Raw genomic sequence first — 23794 nt, 5'->3', positions numbered from 1 at the left:
ATGAGAGAACCATGATCAGCTGCCTCCTGCACGCCCCCTACTGGGGATTGAGCCTGCAACACGGGCTTGTGCTCTTGAACCTGGGACCTTTCAGTCCACAGGCAGACGTTCTGTCCTCTGAGCCAAACTGGCCAGGGCATAATCAGTACTTTTAAAAGATCGTTTTGGCGGACAGTTCGCTGGAGATGGGAAGGAAAGGGGAAGTGCACAGACAGCAGTCAGTAAGGAGGCCGTTGGAACCCCCCCAGGGAGAGCCAGGAAGTCTTAGCAAAGGCAGTGACAGGACAAAGGGAGAGGCATTTTGGAGGTTAGTTAGGCTCCATCTTTGATGTTAAATATTGCATTTCGTTCTTGAAACAGAGGTGGGTGGGTGGCTGGGGGGACGAGGAGGAAAGCAGGGCCAGGTCTGCAGCTTTTACCAGCATGACTGGTGAACTGAAGCCACTAGGGGAGGGAGGAATCAGAAAGGAGGGAGAGGTGGTTTCTTTGAGAGTAGGAGGCCAGAGGGATTGTGTTAAGATTATATTGCAAAGAGAATTAGATTCTCAGATATTTGGAACTTGCTCTGCTATCTAAGCTTACTGAGTTGGGTTAGAAACTTGCACGTTTCTATATATATAAAAAAATATATATTTTTAAATATATTTTATTGATTTTTTACAGAGAGGAAGAGAGAGAGATAGAGAGCCAGAAACGTCGATGAGAGAGAAACATAGACCAGCCGCCTCCTGCACATCCCTCACCCGGGATGTACCCTCAACCAACGTACATGCCCTTGACTGGAATCGAACCCGGGACCTTTCAGTCAGAAGGCTGACACTCTATCCATTGAGCCAAACCGGTTTCGGCCACATTTATATTTTTTATTTTCTGTATAGGATGATGGTTTGATATCTGTGAAATGTTCCTGGCTGCGGTGGGGAGGAGGACACTGTCCCTCTCAGGACTAGGCAGTTCTTGGAGACAGTAAGGGGCTCAGCTGGGAGCAGGCCTCTGATGGGCAAATAGCAGCCCAGAGGCCTTTCTCTTCCCTCTGGCCATTCACCCCAGGAGGCAATATTCTGCCTCCATCACCCCAGGGCCAAGTACCAGGCAACTTGGACCACCCTCCAAAATGATCCAATCTAGCCCATCCTCAGCTATTTGTCCTGCTCACCTCTCCCTGGGAGACTCTAATGAAGGCCTTGGCTCTCCCTCTGGTAAACATTGCATCTCAGAAAACAGAACAACCTGTAGTTCCCACTGTGTATTCCTGCGTACCCTGACCTGGCCTCTCTCTCCCATTCCCCGCCTCCCTGACGAACTCCTACTCTACCTACAAAGTCTTCCTTGAGGCCTCCAGTGAAGACCTCCCTGAGCCCTTCAGGCAGTTAGTTACTTCCTTGTTCACTCTCTCCTTTTATCTATCAGCGAATACACATCACACTGAGAGAGGCATCTGGGTGAGTGGCTGTCTCCTCACTTGACTGCGCGGAACCCCAGACTTCTCTCCCGGCTGTAACCTCAGTGCCCAGCACGGGGCCCCCGCAGAGCTCTCCACCGTGCTGTGTGCACTGAGAAGCGGGGGAGGGGGTGTGGTCTCAGGAAGGCAGACCTGCTGAAAACCCATCCATCTCAATGTTCTCTGCCTGACAAAACCCGAAAAGCATGAACAGATGGGGAAGAGGGTGCCAGGAGCCTAGTGAACGCGGCTCCCAGCGCTGAGACGTGGTGAGTGAGCACCTGTCTGTCAGCGAGCGTGAGAAGACCTGGAACCACCTCAGGACCTTCCCTCCCACTTCTCCCACCCGGGCTCCGAGTCCCGGTGGCAGGAATGTCTACATCCGCACAGGTCCTCAGCAGGAAAGGAGTCGCAAGGAGGCGGAGTGCATCCGGTTGGTGCTGCACTGAAGTCCAACTTGCCACGCTCCGACTCAATGTCAGCAAGCAAGCTCCCGGGGAGAGTTTCCCTACAGGGCAGGGAGCACCCTGTCCAGCTGGCACGCAGCTTTAAGTACCGCCTGAAGTTCAGCATCCCTGGCACACCCAGAGCTCCTTCCTAAAGGAGAGCCATGCCCACTAACCTGGTTGCACATGGTTTGGGCCACGCATCGGAGTTCCACCAGATGCTTTGGTCTCTAGTCATTGAATCAGTTACCAGTGTCCCAACAAAGACACCCACTTATAGCATCAGGTTGGCCAATCACTGTGAGATGGCTCACGTGAAACCCAGCCCAGTGTGCGAAGGTCATGTGAAATGGTGATGGGCGGGGTCTAGGGGTCAGAACCTTCGGGGACGAGGACACCGTGAGTGGAAGTAGGCTGGCCCTGCATGGACACCCGGTGAGAGGCCATTGTTCCATGCTCCCAGGCCTGCAGGATGCCTTAGTCATGAAGAACTTGGTCCATGACAGCATGTATCCCCTTAGCAGGTTTTGGGCTCTTCCTCTTTGCCTGTTTAGCCTAACAGTAAATTCTTGTCGCCTCAGGACACCTGGCCTTATATGTATATATTTTTTAAAATATTTTACTGATTTTTTTTTTTTACGAGAAGAAGGGGGATGGTTAGAGAGCCAGAAACATCAATGAGAGAGAAACATTGACCAGCTGCCTCCTACACATCCCCTAATGGGGATGTGCCTGCAACCAATGTACATGCCCTTGACCGGAATCGAACCTGGGACCTTTCAGTCGGCAGACCAACGTTCTATCCACTGAGCCAAACCGGTTTTGTCTGGCCTTATATTTTCTTTGCACCTAAAAGGGCCTACCATGTCCCCTGGAAATTATACTGTAGAGTGCAGTTGATGTAAGTTGATTTTGCTAAGCATGATTGACCCGGATCCGGAGCAAACGGAAGACTAGAGTCTGAGTGGTGACAATTCCTTGTCTCTATAGCTCAGCCATCTCTAGTTCAGCTATATTTACTAGATTTGATATAATTTTTAAAGGGCCAATTAACCCTCGGATTTTGATTTCTCGTCTCTTAGTGAGATACAGGAAATGCGCATCCCTTCCCTACTCTGGCGAAGGGGCTATTTGGAATTTGCTGTATTTGATTTTTCATTGAACTTCAAACTTGGATTTATTTTGGAGACTGGGAACAGTGTAAGGTGGCTGTCCTGGAGAGAGAGAGAGAGAGAGAGAGAGAGAGAGAGAGAGAGAGAGAGGAGGAGGATGAGAAGAAGAAAAGGACATATGTGTTTGGGTGGGAAGTAACCTCTAACATCATGGTCTAACTTAACAGACACCAAGGCGCGCGCACACAGTGGGAGCATCTCTATGAAGGAACAGAGAAAGCAGAAAATGTGAAAATGCCTCCAGTTCACCAGCCCTCGCGTTCCTTCAGCCCCTCCCTTAGTCCTCCTTGCAGCCTTGAGAGCTGGGAAACACGGGCATGGGTTTATATTTCACATAAAGGAAACTGAGTTAGAGAGGCTCCGCACGATCACGGGATGGGGCAGAATTTGAACCTGCCTGTGCTGCATGGCTGAGAACACCAGCTCGGGGCTCAGCACAGCCATTTCCAGCTTAGCTTCCCCAGACATTGGCTAGTGACCATGACTAGTTACTCACTGATCTTTCGGGCCTCACTATCCTCCTCTGTAAAATGGGCATAAACCTGCTACCTACCCTGTGATGGCTGCAAGTAATACAAGAGATAATACCTGAAGAGTGTTTAGCACTGTGCCAGAACACAGGTAAGCACACAACAAATGTCCCTTCTTCTCCTTTGTAGTATTCTAATAATAGGAAATAGCCACCTATGTCCGGCCACCTATGTCCGGCCCTCAACCCGGTGTTCATTCTACTGCCACCCACTACATTCATTGATTTTTTTCCTCTCCCCTGCCACCTGTATTCTTCTTTCTGTCTCTCCTACAGTTCCCTTCACCTTCCTTCCTATCACATATCTGCAAGCCTCTGACTCTTAAGCACATACATACATACACACACACACACACACACACACACACACACACACACACACATCTGCCTTACTACACTTTGTACCCATCTGTCTCCGTCTTTCCCACCGAAGTCTACCAGAGCCTCAGGGACTCAGAGAAGGCCCGGAGAGCCTGCCAGGGCCTCTGCCTGCGTCACCCTGGGGAGGAGAGCTCAGTATACCCAGCTCGCGCTTTGTTGCTTTTGGTTAGCCTGCTCCTGCACCACGCCAACAGGTCAGAGTGTCTCCGGTGGTTAAGCTCGTTAACTACCGTTTTCCTGTTTGGGGCTTTAGTTGAGGTGGAGGTTACCGGAGGGAGAGCCAGGACAAGCTGGGCTAGGCTGAGGCGTAGCCGGCTGAACCGCCGCGTGATCCCTTTCACTTCGGAACTAATTCCCCGGATCAAGCGCCCTTTCTGGCAACGAGATAAACAGGTTCCGCTGGAAGTTTGGCTGCTTGGCTTGGAAGCCCTCGATCACCGCGCGCTCACCTCCATCCACCTCGGCTCCGGGCTGGGGAGGAGACAGTGGCGGCCATTGTGTGCTGGCCCAGGCTTCACGCCCACTGGGACTGACAGACAGACTGCCTCCCCTGCACAGGTCTCCCCGCAGACCTGCAGGCCCGGCCCAGAAGCCGGACAAGGGAACTTCCGGGCAAAGTGGGGCTGTGCTGGCTTCTCCTAAGAAGCTGATTCTGAGAAACCTTTCTTCTATGGCGTTGCTATTTCTAGCAGAGTTCCACACCTTGGGCGCCTCGCTATCCTCCCTGCCCTCCTGCAGGAGCCTAGAGAAAGGCTTTCCACTGACCTGTCAAATCTTCTTCTAATAATATTTATTCGTTTGCTTTTTTTTTTCCAAGAAGGAGATTTCTTTTGGTTTTATTTTTGTTGTATTGAAGTGTGATTTACAAGCAGTGAAGAGCTCAGATCTTAAGTATGCTGTTTAATTGGTTTAGACAAAGGTATACACACTTGTGTAACCCACATTCCTCATCGCCCCAGAAAGTAGCATAACTTTTTAAAGTAAAACCCCAAAAATAAAAACAATAAGAGTAAAACCCAAGGCCATTCTCTGTGAGTCTTTGATAGAAGCACACAGGTCCACTTCACAGCATTCTAGCGATTGCATTAGCTAAATGAGTGACTCAGCTTTAACATTTGATTCTTTTTATTGAATTGATTAGGGTGAGGCTGGTTAACAAAATTATACAGGTGTCAGGGGGCACAATTCCACAGCACATCATCTGATACTATTGCATGCTTAGCACCTTAACCTTAACGTTTTTTGTTTTTGTTTTTATTTCTTCTCGCCAGGGCAATACAGCATCAGAGTCAACATTCTGTCCTCTGCATGTATTGTGTGCGTCTGCGCGCAGTGTGCGTGACTCTGGGGGCTCCGCTTTTCGCCGCTCCCCTGGGATTCCGCCTCACAGCCCCGTCTCCCCCTGCCTGAGCCTGGGTCCCCAGGGTCTGGCCTAGGACTGGGGTTTAGAGCGGGACTGGGGCCCAACACGGCAGGGGCTCCTGTTTCCTTCCCTCCAGGGCAATCCCGCATCAGAGTCAACATTCCTTGCCTTGCAAGCAATGTGCGCGACTCTGGGGGCTCGGCCTTTCACCGCTCTCCCAGGACTCCACCTCACAGCCCCGTCTCCCTCTGCTTGAGCTTGGGTCCCCAGGGATTGGCCTAGAACTGGGGTTCAGAGCAGTCCAGACTGAGGCTCAGCGCCGCTGGAGGCTTTGTTTCTTCCCACTAGGGTAACCCAGCATCAGAGTCAACATTCAGTCCTCTGCGCGCAATGTGCACGCGACTCCGGGGGCCCTGCTTTTTGCTGCTCACTGGGGCTCAGCGCTGCCGGTTCGGGGTTTCAGTCCAGGCTGGGGGTTTTATTTCCTTCCTGCTAGGGAATGCCAGGCAGCACCCAGCCTTCTCCTCCTCTCCGGCTGCGTCCTCTCCGCATACGCGCATGTGCATGCGCGCAGCATGTCTCTGTAGCTTAGGCTTTTTTCAGCTCCTCTGATTTTCCTTTTGGTTTTCTCTTTCCTTCTTGTTGTAGAATTTTCAGTCAGTCGACTACCTGTAGCTCTAGGCAATGTCCACTCTACATTTTAGTTGTATTCCATTGAAATTGTTGTGTGCTGCTGCGGTTAGATGTCTACCCGAGCAGCCATCTTGGATCCTCTCTGTTTTTTTAAAAATATATATTTTATTGATTTTGTACAGAGAGGAAGGGAGAGAAATAGAGAGCTAGAAACATCGATGAGAGTCATCGATCAGCTGCCTCTTGCACACCCCCTACTGGGGATATGCCTGCAACCAAGGTACATGCCCTTGACCGGAATTGAACCCGGGTCCCTTCAGTCCCCAAGTTGACTCTCTATCCATTGAGCCCCTGCCTTCCAGGTGCCTTCTTTCTGGAGGCTTCTCTCTTGGGACTCCAGGGGAGTAGGATGCACCGGACCCCGCTGTACCCCACCCTGGGATGCAGCCTTCACAGAGGCCTGTATGTTCAAGAAGAGCTTTCGGTCTCACCGACAGAACGTTTTCTTTCATTTGTACCCATTCCTTCTTGCAGAGGATCCTGCCACAACGGTGTCAGCGGGAGATGCGGGAGGAAGGGAAGACCCTGCCTGCCTGGGGCTCTGCAGGCCTGAATGCCCTGGCCCGGCCCACCCAGGTCAGGAGGGGTTCCCCCCACACTGGGGACAAGGGTGCACAGAGCCACAGTGGGCCAAACCGACAGCGGGAGCTGCGGCTGCTGTGGCAATGAAGCGGAGATCTGCTGTAGGAATCGTTTACAGAATCATTTTAATGGCCATGCAGACCTCTTCCCTTGAGGCCATCTGTCTTCTCCTGGAGCAGCTATCTCTAAAACGCCACTCAGCGCCTGTGTCCCTCCTGCCTGCATGCAATTGCGCCTCTGTGTATCCCTGTTCAGACCCCGCCGGGGCAGCGTGGGAAACAGCGGACAGCGCTCCTTCCTTCCCGCACTCCCCTCTCCAGGGCACGTTTTTTATCTTCTGGGAACTTCCCGTAAGAAGCTATTTTCGGTGGTTGAGGGAGCGGATCAGGAGCGGGAGGGGCTGAGCGCGCTGGGGCCAGGAGGATTCAGAAGAGCATCTACCTTCCATGGATCTAAACTTGTCCTTCCTTCGCAAACTTGGCTGCTCTTTGGAACCGCGGGGGAGCTTTGGAAACAAGTGATGCCTGGCTGTCAGCGCACAGGTCTGACTTAGTTCCTCTGGGATACAGCGTGGGCATCCGGGTGCTTAACTCCCCCAGGTCCCCCGGTGGAAAACCACGGGAGTGCATCCCTCCCTCCTCGTCCCACTCGGGAACAATCAGACCCTCTGTCCAGGTCGTTGGCCTCAGGGATCGGGCTCCGGTCCCTTTGCAACCTGCCATCTCTAGATCCGCAAGGTCCATCTCGGAAAATCCGCGCGCGCGACCACGCCAAACACGCGGCGGCAGCGGGCGGGGCTGGGGCTGGGCGGAGGCGGGGCCTCTCGTGGCCCCGCCTCCCGTACGCCTATCGGCGAGCGGTGCGGGCCCTGACGTCACTCTTGTCAGGGCCGCGGCACATGGGCGGCCGGATGCGCTGAGCCCGGCGCTGCGGGCCGCGGGGCGCAGGGGACCAGCGGCCGCCCGCGCGCGGGGCGCGGGGTGGGCTGGGGCCGCGTGCGGCCTCGGGTGCTGGTGGGACGGGGCCGCGTTGTCTTGGAGTCTTCCGCACTCCTGCGATCGCCTGCACAGTCTTTTTATATTTTTTATTTTATTTTATTTTTGCAATCAAACATTTTTGCAAGGCGGTGGTGGGTTCAAGACAGGTGAGAGCATCCCGCAGGTCGCCGTCCCGGAGCCGGAGGGCACTTGGCGCGCTCTCCGGAGGCCGGCCGCACTGGAAACCTGAAAGTTTTTTGCTTTTATTATTATTTTTTTTAATGCAGATGCATTTCTAAAGCTATAAACACATTTTTTTTTTTTCCTTCCCTGGTCTCCAAGCGAGTACTTTTGGCAAAGGACGGAGGAAAAAAGCTCAACAGCATTTTGGGGGGCGGTTATATATTTTTTTAAGAAAAACATTTGCATCGCCATGGAGAAAATGTCCCGACCGCTCCCCCTGAACCCCACCTTTATCCCGCCTCCCTACGGCGTGCTCAGGTCCCTGCTGGAGAACCCGCTGAAGCTCCCCCTTCATCCTGAAGACGGTGAGCGCTGCCCTCCTGGTTGCCCCTCTCTGGGAGGGGGAAAGAAGCTCTTGGGGTCCCCCTCCTTCGCAGGGCAACCCCCCCCCCCCCCACTTCTCCCCTGCTCCCCGCAGCTAGCTCGCTGGAGCATCCATCTCCCTCCGTTCCCAGGGACCCCGGCCCTGCTTTAATGACATAGAGGAGCTCACCCATCACCCCACCTCCCCTCGAAAAATGGGGACCCCCCCCTCACTGTGCAATGTTTCCAATAATGCAGGGGACCCGGCCCAGCCTCCCCAGGTCCAGCTCCGGCTGAGCGAAGGGAGATGGAACTTGACAGGTCCGTGTTCCGCACACGGAGGCTTCTGCGCCCGCAGAGAGACCCGCCCGGGCCGGGCAGAGCTCCTGCTGGGGGAGGAGAGATGGGGGGGGGGGCGAATTGGGGGGAGGGGTGTCTCACCGTCTAGGCCGAGTATTGGGATCCTATTATTGTGCCTGTTATTAGTTCGGATTTGGAGCTCAGGAGGTGTGCGCGGAGACACGAGTTCCCCAGTGAAGAGTAATTGAGAAGCGGGGGGAGGAGGGGTGCTGAGAGCTGGCGGGGGTGGGGGCTGAGGGGTGCTGCCTCCCCGCGGGAAGCGGTGCCCGCCTCCTCTCGCTCTGCACTTTGTCGGTGGGAGGGGAGCGAGGAGCAGGCTCACGTGTAGCGGCGCGGGAGCCTCCTCTGGCCCGAGCCCTTTCCTGGTAAGTCCCGAAGCTTCCCCGGTGGCCTGGGCTGGAGCGGGACCTGAGGGAGGGAGGGAGGGGTCGTGCAAGGAGACCTTGAACCACCCGAGCTGGTGCAGCCAGGGGTTTGCCATTTGGGCTCATCCCAGTAGCAAATGCAGACCGTGTGGCTCGGAGTGGAAGGTCCTGAAAGATCCTTTGGCCACCCATAGCCGGGGAGCACTTGCATCTTCTCGCACCCTCTTTGCTGGCAGGGGCCCACCTGTTGCATGGCACCCAGGCCTTGTTGTGTACCCAGGCCGAGGGGCTTGTTCTCCGTCTGCAGAGCACAGCCTTCCACGGAGCTCTCCTTGAAGGAGTAGCACTTGGCAGGGAGGTGCTGCCTGCCTGCAGCCTTTTTTGCATCCGTGGGTGTTTCCAGTCAGATTCTCGGGAGATGAGACTGGAGAGGATTAGAACGGATGGCGGCGGAGGCCGTGTTTCTCCGAGGAAGGAGCTCAGAAGCCAAATTCCTTAATTCCCAGATTCCACCGGCGCCTGAGTACTAGACTTGGCAAAACCCTGAGCGCTGGGTAAAGCCCTCCCGGGGTGAGGCGATGCTTCCAGGTAAAAATAGTTGCATACCTCCATCATAGGTATGTCAGGTAACCACCTTTCCCATCAGCCGGGCTTTTAACAGCTTGTGTGCATGTGTGATTTTTGTGAACCAGGTCACACTTACGTGTTTAGGGGAAGAGGTGGAAGAAAACACTTTGTGTGTGTGTGTGTGTGTGTGTGTTTATTTTTAAGGAAATAAAACTCCTTTTGTAGAATCCAGTGTAGCCCAGTGGATTTAGAAGCAAAACCTGAACTTAGGCCATGTTCTCAGTTGTCTTCTGGGCCAATATGAGGCATTGGTCAGGTTCCTTCCGGCTTAGAGCCTCCATGTCTTCATTATACATGGGGATAATCACGAGTTGCAAGTAGATTCTGGGAGTTTGGGAGAGGATATATGGAAAGAGCCAGGTACGAAGTAGGTGCTCAATACACGGTTTCAGAGAAGGGAGGAGAGTCCCTGCTTCAGCAAACTTGGAATCACCAACTCCCGGGCTTTCCACATCTGAATGGCTTCCTATTGTTACTGTAATGACTTTCCTAGATGCTAAATCATGCCTAGTTATTGCCTTTTTTTCTTTAAAAAAAAAAAAATCCCAGCGGTTTTATATAATTGTGAGCGTTACTTTCCCACTGTGGGTTGAAATGATTTGCCTCCTCAAATAATGCCCCAAAGACTGTGCCCTTGTGTTTACGTCCCAGAGCAGTCTGTCGCCCCAACCCAAGGACCAGCGCTTTCTTTCCAAAGTAAATAGGAAGATGCTGAAACACGGGCCCGGATCCATGTCCTGCCTGAACTTTTCACTCTGGAGCCACAAAAGCCAGCGGCCAGACAGCCCCGGTGTTTGTGAGACCAGTAGCTCTGGAGCAGAGGCTGGGAGAGGCGGTGAGAAGGCCGCATGTTCTCTCTGTTAACATCCGACTCTCCCCTTTCCCCGCAGCGTTTCACAAAGACAAAGACAAGGACAAGAAGCTGGACGATGAGAGCCACAGCCCGACCGTCCCCCAGTCCGCCTTCCTGGGACCCACCCTATGGGACAAAACCCTTCCCTACGACGGAGACACGTTCCAGCTGGAGTACATGGACCTGGAGGAGTTTCTGTCCGAGAACGGCATCCCCCCCAGCCCTCAGCACGACCACAGCCCGCACCCTCCCCCGGGGCTGCCGCCCGCCGCCCCCGCCGCCCCCTCCGTGGTGGACCTCAGCAGCCGGGCCTCTGCGCCCCTTCACCCCGGCATCCCGTCCCCGACCTGCATGCAGAGCCCCATCAGACCAGGTAACCCCTCCGGCGGCTCTCCCTGCTCACTGCAGGCAGGGAGGGGGCTAAGGGAGCGGTGGGAAGGGGAGGGGGGGTAAACTTCTTCGTTGGGGGGGGCTTCGCTCGCTCTGAAAGAGGAGCCTCGAACAGGGTGAGGTGTCCAGTTGTTCGTCTGGAAACTGGTACAGTGATGAAAAAATGCGAATACAAGAGTATAAACGGTATTTGGCGTACTCGCCGCTGTGCACCTGCTTTTGCCCCAGGCTGTCCCACCCCCAGCAGCCGGGGTCCCACTCCAGTGAGGGTCTGTGCCACCTGGGGCGTCGGCCGAATGCAGACCAACCCTAGAAATGCTGGTTTTCAGGCCTGGGGTCAGAGCCCAGGAACATGCATGTTAACCAGCTCCCCGGGGGACTGGATGCCATTGGTCCAAGGACTGCAGCATAAGAAACACCAACGGACAGGTGATGATTCGGACAGTTCAGCATCCCTCTCGTCTCCTGCCCCTGTCCGCATCCCCCAGCTCCCCGGATATGAGGCTCTTGTAAAGGATGTGTGTAGACGCTCTATAAGGCAGTGGTGTACGTACGTTCCCCCTTGGCTGGCCTGAAGGGAAAAAACGATGTGAGTTAAGGGCATGGGGCAGATAGGCGTTTTATCTTTTCGTCTCATGTCGTCACGATGGAGAAGTTGACTCTCAACCCACCTCTCCTAGTAAGCACGGCCTGGCCTTTTTCAGCACCAGGCCCCACAGTTAGTTCTCTCTTCCGTATTCCTCTAAACCAAGTTGTCCTTACATGTCCCTTTGTCATTTTCCTCTGTCTGAGCACACTTAGTCCACTTTTATCAATGCCTGCAAGGCCGCAAGGTCGGCTGGAAATGGTGTTGAAATATCACAAAAACCATCCCCTGAAATGGCCAGGACTTCAAAACCCGCTGCCGAGCGCTGATACACACGGAGGGAGGCGGCTGTGGCTCCGGGCCTGCAGCTCCCCGCGGTCCAAAATGAGCAGGAAGAAAGGCCGCGCTTTGTGCGCAGGTAACCTGGAACAAAGATTGGGCCGGATCCATTGTCAGGAAGGCCTCGGAGCTGAGGCCTGCGCTGCAGGGGAGGACGGAGAGCAGGACAATGGGAGATTGTGCTGGAGATCCTTCCTGAACCCCGTGTCCTCCGGGAGAATTTCTGTGACATGCGGAGCAAGAGTAAAAGGAAGGACAGGCAGCAAAGGAGGAAGAGCGCCCCCCCTGCCTGGAAGTGTTAGTGTTGGGGTTAAAGTTCTCCATTCATAGCTCTCTGTGCCGGCCCCCTCCTCCCAGATCTACTGTGAGTTATGGCCCAAGGCTACTGGCTGGCACGGAATTCATTCTTAACCTCTCACCGCCCCGGGAGGCTGAGGAAGCTTGGGAGAACTCTCTTTCCTATGACCCCGAGGCCCGGGTACTATGAGCGGACAGTGCCACTGCCTTCACCTTCTTCCCAGGGCCAGACAAGCAGCAAAACACACCATTCAAAGTGACACAAAACCGGGGAGAGGGGGACAGAGCCCCGGTGGGAAGGCCCCGCTGTGCCTCTCGGGCTTTCTGCTCCGTGGCTAAGGGGACGTGCCACTTTGTAGCCCGGTGGCCTTTCACGGGACAGCCTCTCAGAGCTTCTGTTTCCCTCTGTGTAGAATGACAGATTGTCTGTTTGAGCTGTTGTGAAAAATGGAGGTGAGGTACATAAAAGGTGCGGAGGCTAGCATCACGAGAGCAGAGATGATCGTTGTCATGTGTGTGTCATCTTTTATCATGTCGTGTTCGATCCCTGTCTTCTGAAATACCTTCTTAGACTAATGAGGTACATACAGTATGCAGCTACTTTGTCTGGGGAGAACTCTGAGGAGGTGTGGACCCGTCGTTACTGGCGTGGGGTGTTTGAACCCTACCGCTTACAATCAATTGATATGTATTTCTCACCCCTCCGCCAAATGCCATGTTAGGAATACTGTTTGCCCAGTATTGGGCCCCCACACCGTGGTTCTCAGTGAGGATCAAGAGCTGGGGTTGGGACTGAGGCTTTGGTGACAGTCTTTTGTCAGAGCTCGTTAGGATCCGTGTTCACCAGCAACTCAGGAGCCTGAGGTGCCCCGGTCCGATTCGAAGCCCATAGTGAGGACTCCTGCTGTCAGTGTCTGTCACTGGTTGGGGGGGGTGGGGGGGGGAAGGGGGCGGAAAGACACTAGGACCAAAGGGGACACACAAATACTTTGTTGACACGTCTTTTTTTGATCATGGAGACACACTTCAAAATAATCTCCTTCTTTGAGTTGAAAACACAATGATATTCCTCACAAAAAAGGGGAAACATTAAAGCTCTTCTTCAGACACCAGATGCCGATGAAATGTCCTCTGCTGTTGATCCTTACAAAGATCATGATGCAAAATAGAACTCTCGCAGGTGTGGGCCTGGTGCAGGGTCCCTCCTAAGCAAACCTGACAAAGGAGAGAGCTCTCGGTGGTCCTGTGTAATCACAGTGGTGACCGGAATGGAAAGACCAGGTTTCTATTGAGGAAAAGAAATCCTCAGAAGGGAACAGCACAGAGGTAGCCTGGAGCATTCTGGGAATTGTGTAATCTCAGTCTAGAGCAGGACTTCCCAACCTTGGCGGTACTGCTGTTGCAAGTAAGTCTTTGTTGTGGGAAACTGTCCTGTGCATTGTAGGAAATTTAACAGCACACACGCACACTCACACGCACACACACACACACACACACACTCTCATACACTTATCCACACACTTATTCACACACACTCATCTATTCATACACACACACACACTCACACGCTTACTTATTCTCACATGCACACTCACACTTGCACATACGCTCACACACACACACTTCACACACACTCACTTATTCACACACAATTATTCACACATACACACTCTCACTCCACACACACTTATTCTCTCTCTCTCTCTCTCTCTCTCTCTCTCTCTCTCTCACACACACACACACACACACACACACACACACACAAAAGTTAGCTGTGACAAGTTGCTGCCAGATGTCCCCTGGAGGCAGGATCATCCCTATTGAGAAGTGATGTCCACTGTCCACTGGGGACTGAATGCGGACCCTGTCACCCACATGGATGCTTTTGACCTCCTGTAATGCTCTGTGGCCAAACTCTCGAGAATGTCAGGAGACATTAGGTTTCAAGAAGAAATACAGTGTTCATAGAGCAGAGTCGTGCACTTTTAGTTTATAAAAGTATGGCACCGGGTGAACCAGGAGACATTTTCAGAGTTTTGATATTAAACATTTGATTTCTGCTATTGCATCGTTTGGGCTATGCTGGGGAGCATGTATCATTAGGGCTCTCTGTCTGGCGGGAAGGAAACGAAGTGGGAGGTAACACATGGCCACTTCTTGGTCTGCCCAGAGCATGTCTTGGAATGGCACGGTGAGCATTCCTGTGAATTCTCATACGATCGGCCGTGACTCGCCCCAACCCCCTTTCCTGTTTTGCGCACCCATCCTTATTCCTCTGTCTCGCTGTCTGATCAGAAAATGAGTCAAATGTCTGGAGAAATATACTTGGCCTTGCAGAAATACTCCAGGGGCCCATTCGCCCTCCTGTGGCTCTGGGTGACGCTCAGCTTCCTGGGCTGACGCCCTAATGGCAGAAGAAGAGGGGTGGCTGCTGGATGCTCTGGCACCTGCACAGCTGCTCAGTCACCTGGGTGCCGCCTCCCGGGCGTCCCAGGCAGCAGAGGCCGGCGTCACCCTGACCACATCGGTGACTGGGCTCCAGGGGGGACCAGGAGTGGGACTTGGAAGCGCCGGGTCCTGGAAACATAAGAATCCGTTTGCCCGGAGGATGGAGCGGCCGCTGTAAGGACAGCAGTCCCTTTAGGGAAAGTCACAGCAGCAGACAAAGGCAGGGTTATTTTTAAATCACACGCTTGTGGAGCCAACGTTGAGATCGTTTCCTCTGGTGGTTTTCCTTTGAATAGCTCGGGGTTGTCCTGCCCTGGCAGACCCGTACGCAGCTGAGGGATGGGGAGCCTCCCTCTCTGGGTGTGGATGAAGGACGGCTGAGGGTGATGAGAAAACCCTTCCACGTGGTGGGGGGAGGAGGGAGCGTCAGGGAGCCCCCAGCATGCCCATGGGAGATGGAATGGGCGTGGTTTCTGCTGACCTTGCCTTGTGAGAAGGTTGGGCCTGGCAGGAGAATGCTGGCCATGGGTCTGAGTACTGATGGCAGGAGGTTGTGTGCTGGTGGCTCTGGGATGAGGGGAGGGTCTGCCCTGGCACCAGTGTTCTCTGGCTTTTCCCAGACTCATTAGGTGAAGCGTCAGTGTCCCCTCCCCATACATGCAGGCGGCTCATATGTTGGCCACCAGTGTGGTGACATTCGCAGGTGGGGGCGTGGGGACTGAAGGTAGCTGTGCGCTGTGCCTCGGGGAAGAGCCTCGGGACCCAGGATGTCACCCAGGGGAGGGCATCGGCTTCGTCCCGGAGGCAGGCAGACTTCTGTCTGTCTCCTCAAAGAGTGTGTCTTCTCCGCCGAGCGCTGTGGCTTTATCGTGCCGAGGACAGTGGTTCCCGGCCTCTGGAAAGAGGTGTCTCAGACAGGCACGGACAGCAGGACAACTCGGTTCTTAAGAGCATAGGCGCCCGGTCGGCGTGGCACAGTGGTTGAGCATCGACCTATGAACCAGGAGGTCACAGTTTGATTCCTGGTCAGGGCACACGCCCGGGGTTGTGGACTCAATCCCCAGTAGGGGGCGTGCAGGCGGCAGCCGATCCTTGATTTTCTCTCATTGTGGATGTTTCTCTCTCTCTCACTTTCCCCTCCTCTCTGAAATCAGTAAAACTATATTAAATTAAAAAAAAACCCACATAGGCTCTGGACCCAGGGACTTGGGTTCACATCCTGGACCCACACTGGCCTTGTCTATAAGTTTGTGTCGGTTCCTCGGCCTCTTTAGGCCTCGGTTTCCTCGTCAATAGAATGAAGACAGTAACCAGCCGCTCCCCTGGGGTCTCAGCAGGGCGCGGGAAGGCAGCACAACACAGAGGATGGCACGGCGTGGCACATGGATACTCCGGCTGGGAGCCGTCCTGGCGATGCTGGTGGCACGGCCTAGGGACGAGAATGACTGTGCTCCCAGCCCCTGCTCCTCATCTGGGATTTGCTTCCAGTCCCCTCCCCTCTGCAGAAATAGGACAGGCGCTTTTCTCCCAGCATGCCCAGTGTTCTGTGTAGCCTGGTGACTTCCCTCCTTCATTCTGGCCTGGAACGATGAGTCCCTCCTGGGATGCTAACCCAGCATCCTTACTTCTGGGTTAGCTCCTCCCGATCGGCCCGTGTGGAGGCGGCCACTCGCCTGGTGCCCAGCCGCCCTCCTCCCCCGCCCGCAGCTCTCGTGAGAGCCCTGGCAACTCTGGCCGCCCGCCTGCCCGCCTGACCGACCGTGTGCTTCAGGCACGTGGCTGTGCCCTGTGGAGCTCGCCCAGCTTCGGGCGGCCTGCTGGCTGGGCTTCCGCCCTCCTCCCCCATGCTGGCTTCTCTCCCCAGGCGAACCGCGGCGCAGCCAGCCAGAGATTGTAACGCTGACCCTGGCATGAGAAAGCCGAGCTCTGGAGGGCAGTTGGGATGCCAGGGAAACCTGCTCTCTCCAGCTTCCTAGCCAGACCCCAAACTTGGCCCCGTCTCCCGCCCGTCTGCCCGGAGGCCCTGTCTTCTCCGCGCCGCTATGGTGGGCAGGATTCCTGCAGGCCGGCTCCTGCCAAGGGGCTTGGCAGAGCCTTCCCCGTTCAGCACGGTGCCTACCAGACTAGAAAAACAGCAGCATGCAGACAGAGCGAGGTGGAGGAGAAGGCAGGGCTGGGGAGGTGGGGAGGATCGAGGCCCTGATGCCACCCTCAGGTGGAAGGCAGAGGATGAAAAGACAGCGGTGATTTATGAGGTTTTTCCTTGGAAACCTCGCTGCCAGCCAGCACTAATCACTTTTACCCAGGAGTCATTTTTTATGTCTCAGCAGCGAGAAGAGAGGGAGGAAGGGAGGTGGTAGGGGAAGTAATAAGATTTTTTTTAAAAAAACACATTGGAAAAGAATATATGAGAGAGGGAACCGGGGGGGGGACAGGGCCTGTATTTGATTCTGTGGTGGGGCTGGGTGAGAATATTCTTCATTGACTATCATATCTGGCATTGTCCCAGCGGATGTCGACCTGAAACCACCAAGCCATTGTTTTTGGAATAAACTTCAAGTTCTTTAAGACATAGCCGCCTGCTGGCTCACCTTTCACAGGGTCCATTGGCATGTCCTGTGTTTGAGACACTGTTCACACACGGGCAGTAACACAGCGATGTGTTAGAGCAGTGGTCAGCTCACCGAGGCTCGCGAGCCACATGCGGCTCTCTGGCCCCTTGAGTGTGGCTCTTCCAGAAAATACCACGGCCTGGGCGAGTCTATTTTGAAGAAGCGGCGTTTGAAGAAGTTTAAGTTTAAAAAAAATTTGGCTCTCAAAAGGAATTTCCATCGTTGTACTGTTGATATTTGGCTCTGTTGGCTAATGGGTTTGCTGACCACTGTTTAGAGCACATGTGTCAAACACAAGGCCCGCGGGCCAAATCCGTCCCGCCAGGCCTTGCAATGTGGCCCGCACCGCGCTGTCATCACTGCACTCCGCTGCGTTTCCATCACAATGACAGTTTATGACTGTTCAGTAAACCATTCGGCCCGCGATTTAGGCTGGATTTTAGATTTTGGCCCCTTCTCTGATTGAGTTCGACACCCCTAGAGCCTAGGATGGTCTGGATAGTCCCACTCCGCCCTGCTTGCCTGGGTCTTGGGTAGGTCACTTAAACACTCTGAGCTTCTGATTTCCCATCTGGAACTTTGGAATCATCCATCACTGGCCCGCCTCACGGGAGTGTGGAAGGTCCATGAGCCAAGGTGCCCGGAGAGCACTGGGTGAGGCACCTGGCACACACGAGGTGCCCAGGCACAGTTAGCCGCTGCGAGAGGCATCCTCGTACCGCCTGCTCTCACTTCTCCCTGGAGGACCCAGCCCTGGAGTCCCCGTGCTTTTCCCTTCCTAGCCCATCAAGGCGTTTGCTCAAGCCATTGACGTCTCTCCTCTGCTTCTCTACCTGAGTCGTGTCTGTCCCTCTTAGCCCCTGAGGTTTAAGGAACCTCGGGTCACTAACTGGAATCTTCATTCATTCCTCCTCGCTCATGAGATTAAAAAAAAAAAAATCAAACAAACAAAATGCAGCTCAAGTAAGTTCTTAATTAGATTTCCCCATGACACATTCGCCGGTAAATCAGTCCATCCATCAAGGTTGCTATTGCATTTTTAATCACAGGCATCAGTCACGGTACCTGAGGCTGTAGAATGGCCTCGGGGTAAATAACCAGGAAGACACCGGGTGGTGCTGGGAGAGGAGAAAGGTCTCGTACAGTTCATCCTCCTGCTGGCAAGGAGGACCCGACATAGGCACCCAGTCTGATATCGATAATACTCCTGCCCCCACACGGTCCTGTAGCGGGCAAGGCCTTGCTCTTTCGAAACCTCCACTTTCTTGTCCGCAAAGTAACGTCTTTGCCGGGTTTGTGTGAGCTTTCTAGAACCAGTGTGTGTGAGGGTCCAGGGTGGCAGCTGGCACACGGGAGGCCAGCCTCTGCCACAGGTCAGTTCCCTTCATTTTCCTCTAGCAAATAACACGAAGGTTAGAGAGCTGCAGGGGAGGCTGGAAGAGCAAGGAGCCACGTGGACAGTCCCCAGAAGTGGCCTTGGCTTTGGGCTGCCCCCTGGGGAAGACAGACAAGGACACGATTTGGCTGCTGGTCTCAAGGAGTCGGCCATGGAGTAGGGAAGACAGAACGTCGAGATAAAAGGAAGAGTGACAGCCGAAACCGGTTTGGCTCATTGGATAGAGAGCGTCGGCCTGCGGACTGAAAGGTCCCGGGTTCGATTCCGGTCAAGGGCATGTACCTTGGTTGCGGGCACATCCCCAGTAGGGGGTGTGCAGGAGGCAGCTGATCAATGTTTCTAACTCTCTATCCCTCTCTCTTCCTCTCTGTAAACAATCAGTAAAATATTAAAAAAAAAAAAAAAAGGAGGAGTGACAGGGCAAACTAGCCTGTTCTCGTTGCCAAACAATGAGCACAGGGAGGCCTCCAGGACCCGTTGGAAAGAGGAGAGTGAAAGAAAGTGAGCGAAAACTTTCAAAATAAATAAGGGAGCTGTGCAGACAAGGAGATCTGCCAGACCTCACAGGAAGCGGCCACTGCCCAGGGCAAGAGTGTCCTGGGCGAGGCTTCTTGGAAGGGATGGACCTTCAGCTGGGCCTGGCGGTAGAGGTGGGGGAGCCAGAGGGTGAGTGGGCCATGGTGGTGCCCGCATTGTGGAAGCAGGAATGCCCACAGGGTGTTTAGGGCACAAGGTGCAGATCCAGTTTGGCTAGTGCAGGAAATTCATCCGGAGGAGGCACGGGGCCGAGTCCGGAGAGGCGGGTGCCAGCCAGGCTGGCAGCTCCGGGGACACCAGCAGGCCGAGGGGAGCCCTGGACGGGTTTTGAGCAGGGAAGTGGCCGGTGGACATTTCCCCTTGGGTTCAAGGTTGGACTGGAAACATTTTTAGACACTTCACAATCGTTTCCTCTGGCAAACTGGGACTTCCTCATTATGATTGTTTTGAAAATAAATACTCTGCCCCGAACATCAAACAGCTTTCCAAAACACAGTGTTCTAATGATCGAGACAAAGTAATGCAAAAACACAGGGTTTAGGTTTCGCTTGTAAAGCCCATAATTTTGGGTGATTGGGGGAAACAGCCTTTGGCAAGAAAACCATGCGAGGGTTTTGGATGGTTCGGAGTTTAAAAGTCTGAAAGCAGTCCTGGTCTCACAGGAGTAGAGAAATAGAGTTTCATAAACCCCATCCCATTCACATTCATCACTTTCAAATGCTTCTATTTTATAAAGCTCACGGAGTTGCAAACAAGTATAAGGAACAGATTTCTGTGAGAGAGAAAGAGAGAGAGAGAGAGAGAGAGAGAGAGAGAGAGAGAGAGAGAGAGAGTGAGTGTGTTTGGTGTGTATGTGTGTTTGGTGTGTGTAACATGTCCATATGAGAGAAAATTACTGCCTCAGTGATACAAATGGTCCTTGGTTATGAGGACTAACCTGCCGCCCAAATATCAAGCTAAAAATACTTAGCCAGGTTTCCGGCCAGCTCATTAATTTTACTCCTGAGAGACAAAGGAGTCCTTATTGCAGTTTTGCATTCTTGAGTCCCGACCTTGTATTTGTGGCTTCCTTCTTCCCTGGAACAGGAATTAATTGCATGTCGCTCTGAGATACGCTGGCTCTGGGCTGTGTGAGTGTTCTCTATTGGGGAAAGGAGCGTCGAGGGGGGACACAGGTTTTTTTTGGGGGGGCGGGGAACTGCTGAGTGGCCCAGGCATGACATGACGTGCTCAAGTACCCCTGAAGGGGGCTCTGCCAGCCAGCCCCAAGCGTACAGAGAGCCGGAGGAGTTGTCATGACCCAGACAGGTTCACTCAGATAACAGGTAACAGTCGACATGTGCAATCTCACCTCCAGCTTTGCGGAGGAGACAATGACAGCAGTGTTGGCAGAGTCGAGTGTCTGTTGGAGGAAAACCACACAGTCCTTGTTTCTGTCCAGTTGGCTTCTGGCGGACACACATCCATGACTTAATGGGAAGGTTCCTGAAATGCCTCCCTACTTTTCTGACTTTACCAAATATTTTTATTGTCTTTGCTCCCTCCAACTCATCCTGGGCACCCGGTCTCGGTTTCTGTCTTGAATAGTCCCACAGTTCCCTGTCACCCAGAAGTTTTGGTTTTGGAAGTTTCATCTAGGATTTTGTTTTGTGTTTTTTGTTGTTTTTCATGAATGATTTTTTGGAAGATGCTTTGGAATCTGGGGCCTTATCATCAGAGACAGCTCACGGCTAATTAAACCCCTTTTCCCTCTCCAATCTTGCCGGGGAGACCGGAGATTCCTAAGAGCAATGAGTGCATGCTGCAGAGGGATGCTCAAGGGAGCCTCCACACTAAATCATCTGTGACAAAATGTTCTCCTAGGAAGCAGGATTGCATAAATGGATCAGCAGAAATAAACGCTTTGGCAGAATCTCCTTGAGTGGGAAAGAGCAGTGCTTTCTTTCCTAATGAGCTCTGGGTAGCAGTGCGCCCGGATGCCTTTGCTGAGGAACCCAGGCGTGGATTGGGGGGAGGGGAGGAAGGGGCGGACAAGGGGGATCTCTTCATTGCTCTCTGAGTGCTACTGCTCAGAATGGAAAGAGTTAAGCAAGGCTGTTCATTCATGCACAAGAAATGCCTCTTGAGTTGGACTGAATGGGAAAAGCAAAGGCTTGCTTGGGGAAGGATGCCACCGGGCGGCCCTGGCCAATGGGAGCCCATGCTGTAAACCAGATGAACAAGATCGCCTGGCTGTGCAGTAATCAGATTACCTGGATCGGAGCTCAGTGTACCCCCAAGAAGGGCAGAGTTCTAAGGAGCATGGCCAACAGCTAAACTCCACCGGCCCTGAGCACTGAACAAGAGACTTAATTCGCCTTAGAGTGGAGTCAGTATGTCATGGCCTTCGAATCAATGAAGGAAGCTTTTAGAGGAAAGAAAAACAGGATGGTGGTCAACACCCTAATATCATTCTCTCACTCTCTCCTTGACTCTCCCTGCAAGAAAGGAACATGGCAAGCATGTCTCCAGGTGGGAAAATGGAGCCTTCCATCAGAGTGGAATGGAACCAGGAGGAAATTGAAAAAAATCAAAAGAAAATTATTTGGGCTCGGCTGGTGTGGCTCAGTGGTTGCACCTATGAACCAGGAGGTCATGGTTCCATTCTCAGTCATGGCACATGCCCAAGTTGTGGGCTCCATCCCCAGTGTGGGGCGTGCAGGAGGCAGCTGGTCCATGAGTCTTTTTCATCATTGATGTTTCTATCTCTCTCTCCCTCTCCTTCCCCTCTGGAAAACAAGTGTGAAGATAGTTTTTACAGAAAGGGGATAACTGAAAGTTGGTTAATATAAGAATTGTTTTGAACCTGCTATGACAGTTTCCCAACCAGATTAGGAATGAAGAGTTCTTGGCAGTGGTCTTAATACAGTATCTTATGTACTGTACAGTTGGGTGAGGCAGGTTAGAGCTTTTGAAGATACACCAGCCCTGTCTTAAGGACAGCATCAAACCAGGCAAAATTTTCTCCTCTCAAGAGGGAGGTTCGATTCTACAATAGCTAAAGCTCCCTCGCCATATTTTTACATCCAATCAAATGTCTCTGAGTTTTATAAAAGAGTGCACACACACCGTGCCCCTAAGTTTAAATCAGCGAAATGGATATGAAATCATAGCAGCACCCCTGGGGTATTAAAGCAGCGATGGTGCTAGGCATCGGGTGTGAGAGGCTGCAGGACATCAACTCATATTAGAAGCGATGCTGGTTCAGGGGTTGAATCCACCCCCAAGAGATTGAGTGGTGGTTACATTGCCGAAGTATGTGTTCCCTCTCCTTCCCCAGCTCTCCCTTCTGATTACAGACAGCTTAAAATACACGTGGGCATATCTCAGTGGCCAAAAACCATGGAGATCAGGATGAAATCATTTTCAAGGCAGAAATAGCAAGCTTTCGGGAGGATATTCGGAGAAACGCAGTCCTAATAGCACCAGCGTGTCACTGTCAGACCCTCAGGCCCTGAGCGAGGGTGGGTTTGGAGTGGGAGGTCTCCTAAGAAGCCATGATACCCGGACAAGTCACGTACGCGGGGAATCCCTCGTTTCCTCCCCGGGACACGGCAGCCTGTTGCACAGTATGTCCTGGGGGTTATGTGACATTGGGTGGGCTAACCATTGAGCTGACCTGGGCCTGGGCCTGGGCAGAGCTATCACCCGGCTAGTTTTAATTCAGAGTGAAAATCTGGTGTTTAAAGACACTTTTCTAAGATGTAGTTCAGTCTTTGAGTCTCACTTCCAGCTTTTGGAGTTGCTGGGCTGAGTCTTTGCGAGGTCCCTGATGCTCCCTCTGGTCCACTGAGAGACCTCAGTACCCTCCCAGCGATGCTGTTCGTTAGAATATAACCCTCAACAGGTCCTCAACCTGTCCAGGTTTTCCTTCTTCATCTGTAAGGTGGGGACAGTCTGTGTCCTTCTCACTTACCAGGTGCCATAATGTCAAGTAAGATAGTCAATTCAAAAACTGGCCACATAAAAGCCCAATCAAAGTATAATCTGGGGCCTGGCCAGTGTCGCTCAGTGGTTGAGCATTGATGCAGGAGCCAAGAGGCCACAGTTCCATTCCATGTCAGGGCATGTGCCTAGGTTGCAGGCTCAATCCCCGGTATGGGGTGTGCAGGAGGCATTCGATCACTGATTCTTTCTCATCGTCGATGTTCCTATCTCTCTCTCCCTCTCCCTTCCTTTCTCTGAAATTAATGAGAACATATTGAAAAAACTTAAGCTGCAAAGCAAAAGACATGTGACACTATTTGGTGAAGTAATGCAGCAGCATTAAATGTAGTTGCTTCTTTCAAAGTGGTCTTCGTTCCGAACGGGAGCCACTGGCTTCTGGCTGGTGTCCAGCCTTCCGGGGAGCCCTGATACCAAGTTATCTGGGTGAATCATCAGCCCAAGGCTTGGACATTTCAGCAGTGGTTTGTTAGCCAGACAAAATAATTTGTAAACAAGAAAAGGAAAACCCCCAAGACTCCAGCTCAGTCTTCTGATGGCGGCTTTTCTGGAAGGGCGTGGCCAGCGGTGCGCCTGGGCTGGGCCTCTGGGGGGCTGCTGGCAGGTAGGACCCCCCACAGCTTGTCAATGGACTCGTAGGTGCTCGCTCTGAATGTCATCTTGTCCCACGGAGGCTCGATCTGGGTGCAGAGGGACAGTCTGTGCCGAGTGCGGCTGTCCTGACAGAGCAGGCTGTGAAGAGCCTTCAGGACTTGTCCTTCCCCTGGGCCCAAGGTCAAGGACTCCGGCCAGTGCTCCTTCCTGTGTCCCAGAGACGTGTTCTCCAGGCCGGGCACGTGCTGTTTTGCTCTCTGAGGGAGGCTTATTCTC

The 23794-nt window shown here is 53.2% G+C and overlaps 1 protein-coding gene across 2 annotated transcripts in view; it reads left to right on the top strand.

The window, feature by feature from the left end:
* Window positions 1–7514: 7514 nt before the first annotated feature.
* The window catches only part of HLF (HLF transcription factor, PAR bZIP family member), a 47147-nt gene continuing 30867 nt past the window's right edge, over window positions 7515–23794 (top strand). The window contains exons 1-2 of one of the 2 annotated variants that reach the window (XM_036454321.2): window positions 7515–8132; window positions 10373–10708. In XM_036454321.2, coding sequence (XP_036310214.1) covers window positions 8018–8132; window positions 10373–10708 — 451 coding nt within the window. In that variant the 5' untranslated portion in view covers window positions 7515–8017. The remainder of the gene's footprint in view (window positions 8133–10372; window positions 10709–23794) is intronic. The other variant, XM_036454322.2, reaches the window with a different exon arrangement.

This window comes from Pipistrellus kuhlii, unplaced genomic scaffold (assembly GCF_014108245.1).
Source record: "Pipistrellus kuhlii isolate mPipKuh1 unplaced genomic scaffold, mPipKuh1.p scaffold_m20_p_28, whole genome shotgun sequence".
Lineage (NCBI taxonomy): Eukaryota > Metazoa > Chordata > Mammalia > Chiroptera > Vespertilionidae > Pipistrellus > Pipistrellus kuhlii.
The sequence above is the reverse complement of the archived record's forward strand: the minus strand, read 5'-3'. Positions and strand labels throughout refer to the sequence as shown.